We start from the raw sequence: 19,056 nt of genomic DNA on the forward strand, positions 1-19,056 counted from the left end.
CAACCTCGGATTGCATTCTCCTCCCCATGCCCTCCCCTCCATCCTCCCCCCCACCCTGCTTGTGCCCCTGTCCCCCACTCTCCTGTATTATGAGATAGGTTTTCCTATCAAAATGAGTGTGCATTTTATTCTTTCCTTTAGTGGAATGTGATGAGAGTAGACCTCATGTTTTCCTCTTGCCTCCCCTCTTTATCCCTCCACTAATAAGTCTTTTGCTTGCCTCTTTTATGAGAGATAATTTGCCCCATTCAACTTCTCCCTTTCTCCTCCCAATATTTCTCTCTCACTGCTTGATTTCATTTTTTTTTTTAAGATATGATCCCATCCTCTTCAATTCACTCTGTGCACTCTGTATCTATGTATGTGTGCGTGTGTGCCTGTGTGTGTGTGTGTGTGTAATCTCACCCAGTACCCAGATACTGAAATGTTTCAAGAGTTACAAATATTGTCTTTCCATGTAGGAATGTAAACAGTTCAACTTTAGTAAGTCCCTTATGACTTCTCTTTGCTGTTCACCTTTTCATGGTTCTCTTCAATCTTGTGTTAGAAAGTCAAATTTTCTTTTCAGCTCTGGTCTTTTCATCAAGAAAATTTGAAAATCCTCTATTTCATTGAAAGACCATTTTTTCTCCTGAAGTATTATACTCAGTTTTGCTGGGTAGGTGATTCTTGGTTTTAGTCCTAGTTCCTTTGACTTCTGGAATATCCTATTCCATTCCCTTCGATCCCTTAATGTAGAGGGTGCTAGATCTTGTGTTATCCTGATTGTATTTCCACAATACTTGAATTGTTTCTTTCTAGCTGCTTGCAATATTTTCTCTTTCACCTGGGAGTTCTGGAATTTGGCCACAATGTTCCGAGGAGTTTCTCTTTTTGGATCTCTTTCAGGCGGTGTTCTGCGGATTCCTTGAATATTTATTTTGCCCTCTGGTTCTAGAATCTCAGGGCAGTTTTCCTTGATAATTTCATGGAAGATGATGTCTAGGCTCTTCTCTTGATCATGGTTTTCAGGTAGTCCCAGAATTTTTACATTGTCTCTCCTGATTCTATTTTCCAGGTCAGTTGCTTTTCCAATAAGATATTTCACATTATCTTCCATTTTTCGAATCTTCACGCTATGTTCTGTGATATCTGTCTTTCTCATAAAGTCCTTAGCGTCCATCTGTACCATTCCAGTTTTGAAAGATCTATTTTCTTCAGTGAGCTTTTGAATCTCCTTTTCCATTTGGCTAATTCTGCTTTTGAAAGCATTCTTCTCCTCATTGGCCTTTTGAACCTCTTTTGCCAGTTGAGTTAGGCTAGTTTTCAAGGTGTTAATTTCTTCAACATTTTTTTGGTTCTCCTTTAGCAGGGAGCTGATCTGCCTTTCATGCTTCTCTTTCATCCCTCTCATTTCTCTTCCCAGTTTTTCCTCCACCTCTCCAACTTGACTTTCAAAATTCTTTTTAAGTTCTTCCATGGCCTGAGCCCATTGGGTGGGCTGGGACACAGAATCCTTGATTTCTGTGTCTTTGCCTGATGGTAAGCATTGTTCTTCCTCGTCAGAAAGGAAGGGAGGAAGTGTCTTTTCTCTGAGAAAGTACCCTTCAATAGTTTTATTTCTTTTCCCTTTTCTGGGCATTCTCCCCAGCCAGTGGCTTGACCTCTGAATATTCTCCTCACACCCACCTCTCCTCCTGGTCCTCCCAGCCAGCATTTGGGGACTGAGATTCAAATGCTGCTTCTAGCCTTAGGGCTTTTGGCGGGGGCAGGGCTGCTATTCAGTGTGAGAATTAAGTTCAGATGGTCAGGTCAGGGCAGGGCCGCCTCTCAGGCACAGTTTCCTCAGGGGTTTATGCACAGACCTTCCCCAATGGATCCAGGCTCCCGCCTGCTTGGGGAGCCCCTGTCTGCAGCCGCCTCTCAGCTTCTATCTCCTGGGGGGGGCCGAGCCATGGGGGCACCCCACTCCCCTCTCGACCCGCCAAAGAGACTCTCTCACCGACCCTCGTCACCTGTGGGTGGGGGGGCTTGTGCCGCCGCTGGAGATCCCGTCCCTAAAGCCTGCTCGGATCTGTACCTCTCGGAGCCGTGGCCGCCGCAGGTCCGGGCTGGGCTCCGCGTCTGCGCGACGGACCTTTTGCGAGAGGTTTGCAGGTCCCTCTGTGGGTGGAGGGACCCTTGTGGCCGCAGGATATCTCGTCCCCGTAGCCCATTTGGATCTTTTCCTCATGGTGTCGCAGCTGCTGCAGGGCTGCACTCAGCTCCCAGTCCCGGCGCCCAGTCCACAGCGCGAAGGACCCCCCGCGAGAGGTTTGCAGGTCTCTCCGGAACAGAAATCTCCCTCGCTCCAATATTCCGTGACGTCTGGGTGCAGAATTCACCGTGGGTTGGTCCCCTCTAGCCTTTCTGTGGGTTGTGGGTTTGGAGCTATGTGTATGTGCGTCTTTCTACTCCGCCAACTTGGCTCTGCCCTCCAAAATTAATCTTTTAATAGTACTTAAAGTATTCTCTGATCACTAGATTATTTTAGGGAGAATTCATATATTTCTTCTAGAGAACCAAAATTCATTTTTGATGTAAAATTAAATTTTACTAAGGTAAAATATATAATAGTCATCATTTCCTTCTTAAAATCTAGTAATTATACATTTTTTAAAAAGCTACTCAATGAAAAACCTAGGGAATAAAGCAGAATTATATATTCTGTAAACAATGAAAATGCTATTAAAATATTTCATTAGCACAAGGAAAAAGCTATTAAGATATTATGTCAAAATTTATATACTGAACTGAAAAACTCAAAAACTGGTTCTCAGATGACTGATATAAAGGACATTAACAACTATTAGCTATAAAATATAAATAACTAGAATATGTTAAGTGCATAAAAGAGACAAAGTGCTATGAGAGTTTTAAGAAAAGAAATATTATTTCTCTCTGAAAGACAGAGAAGTCTTTCTTGGGGAGACAGTTCCAGAGATAGGCAATGAAGGGTGAAAAAAATTTCTACTGGAAGAAAAAGCGAAGGTTGTGATAAGAACTATATTTGAGACAAAGGAAATATTTGACCCAAGACAAAGAGGCACGAAAGCCTAAGTTGAAACAAGAGAAAAGCCAAAATTCACTAAAATATGGAACACTTAATGGTGGTCTAATGTTGTGGCTAAAAAAAAAAATCAGCTTGAGCCAAATTGTAAAAGATATTGAGTACCAATCAAATTAAGAAGCTTTAAAGCTCTTGAACACCTATAGTAATAATCTGATTAGGTCTCTTATTCTTTTTTTTTTTCTGGAGTTGGTGTGACTGGTGAGGTGGTTTAGATATGTGATTCTCAGTATGTTCTCACTTCTGGTGGGGAAATTCTCTACCAATACAAATTAACAACTTGCCTTTATTACTGTCTAGTTATATAAACCATATGCTTCCTCAGTGCCCCCTGGGTACTATCCATTTTCAACTCTTCCAAGAAAAACTGTTTTATACCCATAGGATACAATTTGAATATTGGTATAAAAATGATGGGTCTTTTCAAAGGAGAATTTGAGGTCATTAAAAGATCTGACTAATTACACAAAAACAATGTAGCCAGCTCTCCTTCTCCTATTCACTTTTGTATCAATTCACTGAATATTTGCAGTCTCTGGGCAAGATATGTATGTATACATATATAGGCATATATATACATACATGTAAATCTCTATAAGTTATGCACTAAACTTATCATAGTCTGAACAATAAGCATTTTGCATCCACTTTTTTTTCCTAGATAGATAGGTCAAACTCCTTTGAATGAGTATGAACCTCATTTAAGAGGCTTTGCAATATTCCAGGACTTGATGAAAGCAATACAACGTCATATTAAAAAGGAGCATATCCATAAATCTCCTAGATGTCCTCTATATTAGTGGCAAATGTTTCTCAATCATATGTATCCCTGCTGTATGTGTCAGTTGATGTTTATAATTAGAGAGGTACTGAACAAAGTTGTCTCCATCACATTACTTATACAAGGAATCTTGTATAATTTTGACACGTGTATGAGACATAACTTGTTGAAGAACCTTTAAGATGTTTTTCTCTATGGAATCAAATGCTTTTAAATATTAAAGAAACAATAAGTACAGTGAGATTTTGTGTTCTCTTCTATTGAATAACATCTGTGAAAGCTCGATTCCCTTCTAAATCTGACAGTAATAAGCAAAGAATCAAAACATTTCAGAATTTGGAAAGTGGCCATTTAGTCCAATTAAAACCCTACTATCCCCAGTGGCTGATTCCACTTTTAGATAGCATTGTTAGAAAGGTTTCATTAAAGCCAAGGCGAAATTTGCCTCTGCATAACATCAACCAAATAGTCCAAGTTATGACACAAGGAGTCAAAGAGGAAATAATGAATCCATTTTCTATAGTATAGTCTTTCAAATACTTTAAGATAACCACACAGTCATTCTGAGTGTTTTCCAAGTTAAATATCTTCCGTTCCTTCAATTATTCTTCATATAAGGTAGACCTGAGGTCCTTTACGATACTAGGTACCCTCCTCTGGCTTCTCTTTAGTTTATTAAATCCCTTCTAAAATATGGCAACCAGAAATTAATACAAACCTTCAGATGAGTCCTGCCCTGGGCAGAGTACAGTCTGAATATCACCTGATGATTCCTAGAAGTTATGTCTCTCAATGCAGCACAAGATCACATTAGATTTCTTAGCTAACATATGCCGCTAATTCACACTGTACTTTCAATCTACTAAAATTTCCAGATATTTTTTCTGACAAATGTTGTCCTATTATAGCCATTTTGTCTTATCTTATACTTGTAAATTGGACTTTTTGAATATAAGTATTCTCTCCAAAGCAAAAAATGATCTCTCTATTGAAAAAAATATAATCTATTCTTCATCCTTATCCATCTTGACAGCTTTGTTGCTTTTGGTGTTTCTTTTTAATTAATTTTTTCATCTGTTTCACATATAGGAGGGAAGGAGGAAAACATACAGAACACTTGTATCACATAAGCACCACTAACCAAAACATATTTCCATACTGGTCACAGCCAAAAATGCTTTTCTTATTCTGCACAGGAATACATCTATTATGAAGTAAATAGAATTCTTTGTCATCAGTCCTCTACAATCATTGTTGATCATTTAGTTGATCAAAGTTCTTAAGTCTTTCAAAATTGTTTCTTATAATGCTGATGTTATAAATTATTCTGATTCAGCTCACTTCACTCTGCATCAGTTTATACATATCTTTCCAAGTATTTCTGAAATCAACTTTTCCCTCATTTCTTATGGGACAATAACTATTCCATTCATATAACACAATTTGTTCAGTCATTCCTCAATTAATAGCCATTTCCTTAGTTGCTGTTTTTTGTTACCACAGAAAGAGTTACTAAAATTATATTTATTCATAGAAGATCTTTTCCTCTTTTGTTGATCTCTCTGGGATATAAGTATTGTTGGGGATGGAAGCTCAATTCCAGGTGGACAGTCTCGGGCGGGTAAAGGTGGGAACTTCTAAATCTTAGAGTTCTCACGAGACCCCCCAGGAAACGACTGGGAATCGAGGTGAACCAAGCTATCTCGTGTATTTCCGCCTCTTCCCGTGAGAAACTTGATGGGAGAGAGCTCTCCCCGCCCTCGAGATTGTCCCGGATCTGGGCACACTATTGTTACCTAACAGCACGGTATTCAGATGCAAACTATGCTGCTGGAGGGTTTAAGTAGGATCAGGAAAGCCTGAAAGTTCTCTTGGGCGGAGGGGCGCGGAGCGGTGAGGACAACAAGGCTCCGCTTTTCCTCTCTCTTCTCTCCCCTCCCCCTCTCTCCCCGCTTATACTTCTACTTCCAATCCCTTATTGTAAGATCTTTGCCTCCTTGGGAGATTCTTCGCTCCCTCCTAAGGAAGAATTCCCCTGCACTTGTAACTAGACCCTGAAATAAAGCTCAACCCTTGTTCAACTCTGGAACGTCCTTTCTCTCATACGAGCATCCGGTTTGGCCAACCAAAGACCTCCGATAGAGGTAAGGGAAGACTCGGGTAGCCCACAGGCCTCTAGGCCTGGCAAAGTATAGCTTGGTCAAAGAACAAATCTAATGTGGGACTAGTAGTCAGGAGAACTAGGGTTTATTCCTAGCTTTACCACTTAAACTAGTAATGTGGTCAGGGTAAAAATAACTTGCTCTCTACTGACCTCAGCTTCCATCTTTGCAAAACAAAGTCATTAAACTAGATAATCTCTAAAAGCATAAGACCAAGGTACATAACCTGAGAAAGATATTTTTAAATGAAAAGTAAACCCTTTATGATATTCAAAAGGGTAAAATTCAATTACATATATCACATATTTTCACAATCACTATAAAAACCAAAGAAAAAGGAAATTTTCTACATATTTCTTTTTTTCCACCAAAAATAATTTAAAAAAAACCCACAGCTATCTAATTTCTTCATTTTACTTTTAGTAACTTTCAGGATGTCAGTTTAATAACATTCTGGTAACTATAATTTGCATCAAGACGATATTTTAGACAGGATCTCACCTGGTCTCTTCATCATCCCAAGCGATTCGCATACCTTTCCCACCACCACCTGCTGAGGCCTTGATCATAACGGGATAGCCTAACAGCAGGAAACAATTAGACAGAAGTTCAGACTTTGATCATTTGGTTGTATGAACATGACAACTGACCACATGTCTAATAATTCAATAGACAATAACTGGTTTATTTAAAAGCTGTTTTTTAACAGAAAAAAATCAGCATTGCATTCTTATAAATGAAGTAATAATTTAGAGTTTAAATAATTTTACACTAGCCAAGTTATTTTCTGACAAGCAAAAAGACTTTTCTCCTCAAAGCTTACAAGAAAAAACATTATCAGAAATAATTAGTTTGACAGAAGAATCTTACTTCATGTTATCTAAATTCCAAAAGCTGATTAACCAATATTACCTGGAATAAATATGTGACTAGATAAAGACATAAAAAGCAGTTTATAACACCAAAGGAAAGGAAGGGGGGGATGGAAAAGCAAAGTTCCTTTCCTTATTCATAGTAAAAAGACTATTCCCAAAAGACAGCCAAATGATAGAATGTATTCTATATTAAATCCCCTGTTTCAAGAATTCTCTATTATAGGATTTGTAAGTTTATAGGAAGGCCTTGAATGCTGTCCTTGGAAGTTAAAGTTTTTTCTGAAAAGCATGAAGGAACAGACATAAAACTATTTGGGAAAATTTAAGCTGGAATCTGTTGTAGGATAGGTTGTATCGGGAAACTGCTGAAGAGGACACGTAAACATCACATGATGAAAATGGAAAAGAATGAGTAAAATTAAGCCAATATTTAGGAAAAACAGACTGGAACTGATGCCTGGTTGGAATAAAAAGGCAAAGGAGAGATTAATAACTCCTAAGGATAGAAGCTAGGAGGACAAAAGCTGAAGGAGCCAATCTTCAAGGGAGTAAGAGGATGGCGGAATGCACGTGAGGTTACATGGCTTTGAGAAATTGCAGCTGTCCATGCACTGGTGGTACCTGGGAATTATTTATCAACCTCTTCTGATCTTGCAACAGTTGACTGTTGACAACAGTTACAAACCTATTTCTTTTGAATACAAGCAATTTTAAATGTATAGAATAAAAAAAAGTTTTACTAAAGCTAAACAGCACATTTTGAAACTATCCTCTAGCCCAGGGGTGGGGAACCTCTGGGCCACATGTGGTTAGGTCCTCAAGTGATTTGATTGAATAGAAACTTAACAGAACAGATCTTTCCATTAAGGGGATTTGGTCTGTAAAGTTTGGATTCAGTCAGTCAAAGGGTCACGCTTGAGAACATCAAGGCCACAGGTTCCCACCCCTCCAGCCTGTTTAAATAATGAATGGTACATTTCAGGTGAGAGTAATATAGAAAAGTGGAAATGCCCTGTAGATAAGTCAAGCTACAGAACTACAAGCCAACAAATCAAACAGAATAGAAACCTTGAGACACAGGTATGGTTATAAGAAAAAAAAAAAAGATAGGGTAAAGAGAGAAAATTTCTATAGAACCTTTTCTATAATTTTCTCTATTACTATTTATTGAGATATTAAAAATGGAATAAAAGGAGAAAAAAGAAAATTCAGTACAATCTAATAAAAATTGAGCTCCTACCACAAACAAGTCATGTGGTTGGAAACAAAGGATACAAAGACAAAAAAGGATAGAAGTTCTGCCCTGAGGAAGTTTAACATTTAGAAGAGGAAATATAACATATACATAAAAGCATGTAAGATAGCGTAAGAAAAAAACAAACAAAAGGTGGACGGAAATTGCTAGTTCTTATAGTCAGGGCACATGAGTAGAAGAGTATACAAACACGGAAGTGGGAGCAAATACACAAGAAATGAATCTCATTCTTATATGAAATAAATGAGGACTACACACACACACACACACACGCACAATTCGGTACAGGTAGCCATGAAACAACTGAGGAACAAATAGGGATGATATGGGGACAGAGGATAATACTGAGGAGGGAACAGTTATACATAAACTTCTTGGTCCTGAAAGCAGGGGGAGGAGAGCAGTAAAAGAGGGGAAAATTAAGTATCAGAAAAAGCTAAAAAAAAAAAAAAAAGACCTCCAGACATGGCCCCAGGGAGGGGGTGGTGTCCCAGGGCTAGGGCTCCCCTCCCCCCCCCAGCACAAACCCTCTCCCCACTCTCTCCTCCTGGAGGCAGGGCCCTAGGAGGCAGGGAAGGGGGTCATGGCCGCCCCCTGTTCCCCCCAGATCCTGGGCCAGGTCTACGCAGTGCTGAGTGACCCGGAGAAATGCTCAGTGTATGATGAACAGGGCATGGTGGACAAGGAAATGGGCACGCTGCTCCTGGACTGCACAGGGTAGCCTACTGGAGGCTGCTCTTCCCAAAGGTAACCCTGGATGACATTAAGAGCCTCAAGGACAAATACATAGGCTCCAAAGAAGAGCTGGTCGATATCAAACAAGCCTATGTGGACTTTGAGGGCAACATGGACCAGATCCTGCAGTCTGTCCTGTATGTGGAGCACAAGGTCAAGTCCAGATTCCAGAGCATCATCCAGCAGGCCACTGACTCCTGAGAACTTCCACCCTACAGAGCCTCCCTCAAGAAGTCAAAGCAAAAAGTGAATGCTAGGAAAAGGAGGGCTTAAGAGGAAGTTAACGAAGCAGAAAAGTCCAGAAAGGAGCTGGGCCTTGGGGATGAACCAGGCGACCTACAAGCACTTACCAAGAGCAGACAAAGGGATCAGGAAAAAAGAAGTAGTTTTCTGGGAAGCGAAGTATTGCAACTCTTCCAAAAAAGTTAAAAAATAACTGGCAAGAAAGGGAAAAAATGAAGGTGGTGGATTGGTTTCTTCAGTGAGCCTTCTGTTTAATTGGTACTTACCCACCTACCTGGATACATGTAGCAAAACCCTGATTATTGAGGAACATGGTCCCCTCTGGCCTAGACTCTTCAGATCAGTGACTATCTCATGTGTAATTTATTCAGCTATCACCCCACCCCACTTTCATCTGTTATACATATACTCTCAAAGTGTTTACTGGCAGTCTATTGTTTCTATGAAATTTCCCTCCTGAAAGAATTTAGTTTTTAGAGAATCTGTATTTCCACAATTCTTACACAAAAGGGGTTCTAAACAAATTCTATCAAGAAAGGATAGAGACTTCTAGCAGAGCTCACTTGACAGGTAATAATGCTGTTAACCGTGAAACTACTCACTGGTGAGGAAATGAAATTCTTAAAGCAACTAGTGAACAGCTTTGTTCTAAATCTAAATGTTTCCTTGCCAGGTTTGTTTTCATTTATTTATAGTGAACAAGATTTGTTTTATATATTGCACTATTTGGTGCCAGCAGATATTTCAAGAATTTTTGTAAAAAAAAATTGCACAAAATAAACTAGCAAAATATTTCACTGCAAAAAAAACAAAAACAAAAACAAAAAAAACCTAAGAGATGATTTCAGAAAATCCTTGGACCTGACACAGAGTTAAATGAGCATAATCAGAGCAATTTATAGGAATACAACAGTTAAAAAAACCACCCACCCCTTTGAAATATGATCATATTAAGAAATACGATCAATACAGGGGTCAACGATATCAGAGGATCCATGACAAAGCAGGATACCCAATTTCTCTGACAGAGAAGTTGTCGAAACTTCACAGAAAAAGAAACACATTTTCGGACATGGTCACTACGCACACTCATTTTGCTTATTTCTGCTTACTAGTCACAAAGTTTGGGTAATTGTTTGTTTTTTAATTTCTCCTGGTTAATTTCTTTGAGGATGGAAGGGAAGAGGGGGAAGGAATTAGCCATAATGATCCTCCCACCCTACAAAAAGAGAGTTATAGAAACATTTTAAATGAACATAAGAAAACAAGGAAATGTATAAGGAAGCATAATAAGCAAGATGGTTTTGAAAGTAACAGGTAAAATTTATTATAATAATATCCTTTTAAAAAAATCAAGTAATACGAAGTGATTCATGATTTGACAGAGAATTCTCTTTTTATGAACTGACATTTATATAGTAATGCTTTTATTTTGTTTTTACATTCAGAATTAATACAGAGAAATCATTTGGCAACTTACATCTTGAATTAGATGTCTTTGTAAAGTGTGTTAAACTCAAACCTGTCCAAAACTGAACTCGTCATCTTTGTCCTCTAAAATGTTTCTCTTTCCAGACTTCTTTATTGCCAGCAAGGGAACCATCATCCTTCCTAGTTTCCCATGCTTGAAAGCTGTGTCATTCTTGACTTCTCCCTTTCTCTCACCCCATCATGTCCAATGTGTTGCCAAGTCCTGTCAATTTATGATTGTAACATTCTCATATATACCCCCTTTTCTCCTCTAATACTGCCATCATTTTGGTAATGGCCCTCATGCCCTCACACCTGGACTATCACAATAACCTGCTGGTTAGTCTCCCTGCTACAAGTTTCTCCCCACTCCACTCCATTCTTCATTCAAATGTCAAATTAATCTTCCTAAAGACACAGATCCAACCATGTCACTCTCCCATTCAATAAATTCCAGTGCCCAGTCAATACCTCCTGGATCAAATGCAAAATGCTTTGTTTAGCATACAAAGTATTTCATAACGGCCCTCTACCTTTCCAGTCTCCTTCCACCCTAAAACCCCAAGAAGTTCTCTGCAATCTAGTACTAATGGCATCTTTGCTGTCCCTTCCACAAGGAAGTTCATCACCTGACTCCAGGCACTTTCTCTGACTGTCCATCAGGCATGGAATGCTTTCCTTCCTCTTTTTCACCTCCTGGCTTCCTTCAAGTTCCAGGTAAAATGGCATCTTCAATGAAAAGAATTTGACCTCTCTTAATACTAGCGTCTGCCTTCTGTTGAATATTAAAACATACATACTTTGTAGGTAGCTGTTTACATATCATCCATCTCCTCAGTCAGACTGTTAGATCCTAGAGAGAAAGCACTGTTTTTTGTTTTTTCTTTTGGGGGGGAGGGGGAAAGGAGTGGGTTTTTTGTATATCCAATACTTTGCCTGGTATATGTTACTTAATAAATGTTTACTGACCCACAGAACAGAGGGTGTTGGAGGAGTTTTTTATCTGTTCTTCAGTTCATTTAAGATAAAGGAAATCTGTGTCTATTCTTATGCAGCAGAAGAACAAGAAGTAAATAGAGACAGAATGAAGATAAGAAAGAGAGGTGAAGTTCAAAGCTTCATTATAAGAGGAGATAGTACATAGGATTTAATTTGGGGGTTGGGGTGTTGGCTTCACAAGGAAAGACACCAAATCTTTAAGGACTTTGGAAAAGGGTGAGGGAAGCTATGGAAAGGTCTAAGGGATAAAGACTGAAACATAAGAATAGGCATAATCAATTTCAGTATTAATACTAATAATTGTCATTTATGTAACACTTCAAAGCTTGCAAAGCAATTTACATATTATTTCATTACAGTCTAACCACAATTTTGTGAGGGAAATACTACATATATTATTTTTCCTGGTTCGCAGATGAGAAGAATGAGTATCCGAGAGGTTAGATATCTTGTCACAGAGCTAAATGTCAGAAGTAGAATTTGAACCTGGTCCTCTCTTAGATTCAAGTTTGAGCTTGTTCTACACAGGCAGCAAGGGCATCTGATGAGAAAGTAGAAACTGGAAGTACAGTTAGAAGCTCAGGGGGAAAAAAAGTCTTGTAATAGCCATTGTGCAGAGAGGGAATTTTAATAAAAAGAAACCTGTATAACAATGATGGCCCACTGAGGTTCCTTAGCAAGGATCTCCAAAACTCTCAGAAAATTTCACAACTTTTTCTATCATCATTCAGTAGCTTGAAAGTAGTAGCAGAAGAACATACGTGATGGGGATGGCCCAAAGCTGAAGATAAGGAAGACAAGAACACTTAAAGAGAAGGGAACAAGAAATCACAGGATAGCAGACAGTGCCTTGCAATTGAAGGTAGGATAGAGTTGATGAACTGTGAGAAGGGGAAAGGCTAAAGAGAATGAAAGCCATGATTTAGGGATAGGGAGAGCGGGAAAGGACAGGTTCAAGAGGAACGAAGCAATGGGAGAGGTGTAGGAAGGGGAGACTGTAGTCAAAGCAGGAAATCCCAGAATTCAAGATCTTCATGCTATGAGACTTTGCTGTGATAATGAGCTCTGTGACCACTTACATAGCTTTAGAGGAAACTTAACATCTCCCCTTTCACACCTCTTATTACATGTGCATGTATATGTGATTATATGTATGCATATAAGGACATATACACACTATTATATATAATAGACTATGTACACATCTGTGTGTACCTATGATATTTATATAAATGTATATATACACACATAATCTCATTTGACCATCATGAAAAATTTGTGATGTATGTGTATACATGTATATGTTTGTGTGCAAATGTACACACACTCATATACATATATATACATATATATATATATATATATAGTTGTCCCTTTTTTTATAAATGTAGAAATTGAGGTTCAAAGCTGTCAATTTTATTGAGGGTTACCAAAACCATAAAATAATACAGACATGATTCAAACCCAGATCTTCTGACTCTAGGTCTAGTACTTGCTCCAATATATTGTGCTGCATAACAGAATTAGATTAGATATAAAGAAGATAGTCTAAGCAGTTCTGCACATTACTGGGCTTAACAAAGAATCAAGATTTAAAAAGAAAACTATCAGAAAATATTAAAAACCATAAATGATAAATTCTCCATACAGCAATCCTATTGTTAAATATTCTCTGGTACTTTCATATATGTAAACTTTATTTCCCCTAACTAGTCTATACTCTCCTAAGGAATATGAATTATGTCTAATTATTTTATATTAATTTAATGCTACCTAATATTGTAATCTATATATAGTAAGCACTCAATAAATAAATTCAGAATTTACTATATACAGAGAAAATATAATAAAATTATTTGTAATTTAAAAAATGAAAAGAACATGCATTATCCCAAAAAGTTTCTTTCAATCATTTCATTACTATGGTTGCTCAAGCATGCCTGCAAACTAGTCTGAGAGAATAAATTAATCAACTGTTATAAAATTAATAAACAGCTTAGCACACAGTAAACATGCTCAGTGGTTTCTGAGGAGTTTCATAATTTTTCTCAGATAATCTATCTATACACAGACACATACACACACACACACACACACACACACACACACACACACACACACACACACACACACACACACCCCTATCGATTAAATTATTCCTAAAATAAATAGCTAGAAGACCTACATTTTTTCAGGAAGGAATGTTCATTAAGTTAAAAGGCAAGGATTTGGATTATACAACTACTGTCTTCACGTTATGCTAGGTTCAACTGGATAAAAATATAATACAATATATTTTGTATAATTTTGTATAAATCACGGAGGCTTAAAGAGACTTTTATTTGCTTAAATTTATTTGTTTGTTTCCCTCTATTTAGGCACGTGACAATTCTTGACTATGAAGATTCTTGAATATGCTCTCAAAATGAATCAAGTTAAAATTTCAATGTACAGATTGGAACTATAATGTTTTCCCAAACAAGAAGTTTCCCCTCCAAAATCCAAAGACTGATGTTTTCACATTACTGAACCTTTTAAAACGTGGCAATAGGAAAAGGAAAAAAGTATGCAAGAACAAATAACCACAAAACGAGGAGAAAGAAGATGAGAGCAGAAACAAAGACAAGAACACAAAGTGATTAAAATAAAACAGCCTAAAAGTAATTTTTTTAAGGATAGAGAGAGAGGTAGGGGAGAATAGGACTGATAAAATTACACTTAGCCAGGAAAAAAATTTAGCGGTAGAGTAAAGACCACACAGAATAGCAAAGGAGAAATATAACACTAAATTAAGAATGAGGGGGAAAAAAGGGAGAGGGGAGTGAGAAGAAATAACACAAGAAAGCAAGGCTCAGCCTCCTTGAGTACACCATCCTGACCTCAAATGACCACATTAATTGAGGAAAAACACTTCATTGTAAAACAAAGCACTTCATTTTTAAATAGACATTTCAAAAAACACTTTTTAAAATTATTTTTAATTACTATGACTTTTCCTTAAGTAATTTTGATTAAAACCTTCATATTAAAGCATATCTTATTCCAAATATCAAAAAATGATAAATATTATCAAAAAAGAGTATAGAAAAAAACTGATCTAAGATTGGACCAAAGATAAATTGTACTGATTTTCAGAAAAAGTTTTTACATTATACACAGGTTCATGTGCAAAATGTGTATATTTTTCAATATCATGGGGCAAAATCCTGCTGAAAAACACAATTTTAAACTAAATATTTTACCCTTTTCCATCTAAAAGATTTTTTTTCTATATAACAAAGTGTTCAAAAACAAGTATCATCAGCATACCACGCTCAACAGATAAAAGAGTACAGCTAAGAATGATCAGAAAAGAAACAGCAAAGGGTACCGATGTACTAACAATATGGTAACAATTTAATATTTTGCTCGATGACAGAAATGCTACTAAGGGGTTAGATAAATAAGAACTGCTATGTATCACCGTAAGGGTCTCTGTGCCTAGAGGTGGACTGCTGACTTCTTCCTTAAATCAGTGCAATAGCCAAAAACAAACAGCCTTTAAAGATTCAGCATTGTTTTTAAAAACATGCCCCATAGACACCAAGGCAGTCAAATATAGAAAGATAATCCAATATGTACCAAGCTATTTATAGCAAGATTTTTTATGATAGCAAAAAAACAAAAAAAAAGTAAATGACCCTCAATTGAGGAATTGCTAAAAAAAACAAAACTGTAACATGAATGTAATGGAATATTACTGTACTCTAAGAAATTAACAGTAAGAAGAATATAGGAACGAATGGGAATACTCCAATGAACTGACAACAAATGAAGGAATGCAAACCAGAAAAACAAGATGCATGATGCCTACTACATAAATGCAAAAAACAATAATCAAAACTGAACTACGTGGGCCAAAAAACTATAAGGGAGTGTCCTTCCATAGTGGGATGGCTGAATAAATACCAATTTATGAATGGAATGGAATACTGCACTATGTAAGAGATGATGACAGAGATGATTTCAGAGGAACCTGGAAAAATGTATATGAACTAATGCAGAGTAAAGTGAGCAGAAACAGGAAACCAATATAAACAATAACACTGCAAAAAAAATCAACAGTTTTTAAGAACGTAAGATCTCTGATAAATTCAATGATCAACTAAGATTGCAGAGGATTAATGAGGAAGAAGCCTTCGCTCTGACAAAGAGGTCAGAAACTAAATATCCAGTATGAGCCCTGCCTGCCTTATTAAATAATTGCCGTCATCACCACCACAGCCTCATTTCTCCCTTGATACTCTAAAATTTTCCTCAGGTCAGTGAATGGAGAAAGGAAGGAATTATGTCTTCATGCTGATTTACTGAGATTCAGAAACTTAGTAAAGTTTTATCTTCATTTACCGAAAGGTCTACGACTTACAGAGTAGAACAGGAGTTTCTAGCCATTATTTGAAATCCAGATTTCCAAAATCATACAGTGATTTTGCATTGCCTTTTCATTTCTGCAGAGACAAAGCTTCTAAAGACAAACTCAGATGGAGGAAAATTAGAAATATACCACCAAAAGCAATTCTCACCCCAGCCCATTTTAGGAGAAAGACTGGACAGCAGAAATTGTATACCCTCAAGTGTGTCCTGGGGGTATGAAGCAAGATGTATTAGAGCAGACATAATTCATATACTAGAACATCCAAGAGTGGCTTCATCTTCTCCATCCACTGACTTTAGATTGTGGAATCCAGGAAGATATTAATGCAAAAGGAGCAAGTAGCCAGTGGCTGGGCCTACATCCAAATACCAAGACCATGAACAGCACTGCCCTGAAGTTGGAGCACACTGTCACTTAAAGAACCAGTGGTCAGCATGAAGGGGAAAGATCCTCATCCTGGAGCAAAGACGAGAGTAGAGGAGAAAGGATCTCAAGTTGCTGAAACTGCCAGCTGTGCTAAATTCCAGTGAACTGGTGATCCAGAGAGAAGACGAAATCTTCTCCCCAGCTGGCCAACTTTCCTTTTTTTAAAGTCTGTGATGCTGAAATTGGATGTGACTATACACTTCCCTTATTCCTTCCATGAATTACAAGGAGGTGTGGTGCAAGAACGACTAATTGCGCAAAACCAAAGATTAGTGGAGGCTAAGAAGAAGGAGGTGTAGTAGTCTAGAAGTCATGTAAGAAGCAACTGCTCTATTTCCTTTCATTTTACATTATGTATAACAAACTTCATAAATACTCTATGTAAAGTATTCAAAATTCTGAAGGTAGTGGCCATGGATTGATAAAGGGGAGCCCAAAGAGATGAAATGTGGATTCATGAATTATCCAGACAGATGATTTCATATTTTCATTTTCTTAAAAATATTACGTTTCCTCCCCTAGATTAATTTGGGACCTGGCTAGCAAGGGTCGAATCAAACTGCTTAATACTATTCTGAAAGCTGTAGGTTTGCCAGTGCAGGAAGAACTCTAAATATCTGAAGACCAAGTGCCAACGGGAACGCTGCGGCCTTTTAGGAAGATTTCAAATGTGTGCAATGGCAAGGAAACCACTAGATCAATAAACAGCCCATGAAACACACCACCTGGTGGCTGCCTCAGTTACTGCATTCAACTTCCCCTGGATAATTAACATAGTGCTATGTTATGCTCTTTTAGGATGATGAGGATAGCATCACAGTCAAAAAAAACACAGAACCGGACAGCTTGCACTGCATGAGTTGCAAAAGTATCACAGTAATATATCCTCCTTCCTTCAGTCACTCCTAGATATTCAGAGTAGGAGATTGTTGTCTTAAGTCAGGCTCCGGGCATATTTTGTTTGTGAGACAGAAAGCAATAAGTCTAAAGATACATAGGACTGATTTGAAAGTGACTGAGAGCTTGTGTGATGGGACCACTATGGTCAAAGTAGATTTCCATAAAAGGTGATGAAGGCAAGATTTGATTCCTTCCTCCTCTTGCAAAAAAGGACCATGTGGTTCCCCCCTTGCCATAGTTTCCAGGTGGCCACTGGTGGCACTGATGTGGCTTCCTGTTCATGGGAAGGCATAAAAGCTCCCACACACACAGGATCAGTGCCCTTCAGACTTAGTGGATGTATAAAGACCACGCAAATCACCATGCCCAACCCTGTCACCAGACACATGTTGGGACAAAGGTGAAGAAAGTTGTACCTGGCAAACCTAAATACAACAGTATCTCTGTTGCATATCTTTGCTGTTAGGACTGAGTAAACCTCTTTTTGTTAACTGTTCAAAGACTACAAATACTTCATTTTGCCCCAACACTAAATCTGAAGTATAGTCATCAGAAACACCCCTAACAAAAAGTTGAATTTACATTTAGAATTTCAGGTATACTTAAAGTTTAGATATAAAACATAAACACTGAACAGGTATGATAACCCCAGCTCACTGATATTTGTTTCCTCCAAGAACAGGCTGCTTGTATGGGGAAAAAAGTTAGCTCTTGTTCCTTTACTTGTGCCCAGCTGCCTCTCATGGCCACTTTCTGCCATCTGTTTTCCTCCTATTTCTTCCCCAAACTAGGGGAAGGGGAAAAGGGCAGAGGAAAATATCATGAGTGCTAGAATACTTACTAAAACCAATAACTAACATTTCACATTATGAACATTACCTCATTTAACCTCCCAACTCTATTGAGTAAGTAATACAAAGTACTATTATCTTCATTTTACAAGATCACATTTGAATATTACAACAGCTTTGCAAGGTAGGGAGACAGTGAAAATGTTACTATCTCCCTTTCATAGATAAGAAAATTGAGGTTCAAAAATGTTCATTAACTTGCCAGCGCAGCAGGTCTAAGAGGTGGCTGAATCAGTGCTATAGCCTACAGTCCAGTGTTCTTTCCAATGGATTCTGCTCCCTCTTTGGCTTTACCTGATCCAGTGACAAGCAACCCATTTTACATTTTAAGTGTCTAGTAGCCCCAGTTAAGCTTAGAAGAAAAACCTCATGACAAAAGGAAGGGACACAGGAGGTGAGAAAAAACACATGAAGAAAATGGAGATAAAATGTTAATAAATTAATAATATGTATATAATATGTAATAATAATAACATATAATATATAATAATAAATCTGATATAATCACAGGATGTCTGATTTAGATGTGGAAGGATATTTAGAAGTCACTTAATCCTCATTTTATACATGAGGAAGCACACAACCAAAGATGAAATGACTTCTCCACAGTCACACCAGTAGTAAATAGCAGGCACTACCCTGCTTCTCTCACTGAGTGCAGGATTCCAAAAGGAGGCAAATTAATTCTCTGGAACTCAGAAAACATTCTCCCATACAAGCAGTATTATAATTTGGTTTTGGGTTTGTTTGTTTTTTCATATTTCTGAGCAAGATCACAAAGACCTATTAAACCCATAATGTAGTGAAATAAAAGAGTAGAAAATAGTTCTCTGTAATGCCAAGGATTAAACAAGAGA

At 37.7% G+C, this 19,056-nt stretch overlaps 1 protein-coding gene and 1 pseudogene across 3 annotated transcripts in view; one reads left to right on the forward strand and one right to left on the reverse strand.

The window, feature by feature from the left end:
* PCCA (propionyl-CoA carboxylase subunit alpha) overlaps nt 1-19,056 on the reverse strand; it is a 492,766-nt gene that overhangs the window by 316,157 nt on the left and 157,553 nt on the right. For all 3 annotated transcript variants that reach the window (XM_072622036.1, XM_072622038.1, XM_072622037.1), the window contains one exon: nt 6,533-6,611. In XM_072622036.1, the coding sequence (XP_072478137.1) occupies nt 6,533-6,611 (79 nt within the window). The remainder of the gene's footprint in view (nt 1-6,532; nt 6,612-19,056) is intronic.
* On the forward strand, nt 8,704-9,332 carry LOC140510853 (dnaJ homolog subfamily C member 9 pseudogene; annotated as a pseudogene).

Source organism: Notamacropus eugenii, chromosome 6 (assembly GCF_028372415.1).
Source record: "Notamacropus eugenii isolate mMacEug1 chromosome 6, mMacEug1.pri_v2, whole genome shotgun sequence".
Lineage (NCBI taxonomy): Eukaryota > Metazoa > Chordata > Mammalia > Diprotodontia > Macropodidae > Notamacropus > Notamacropus eugenii.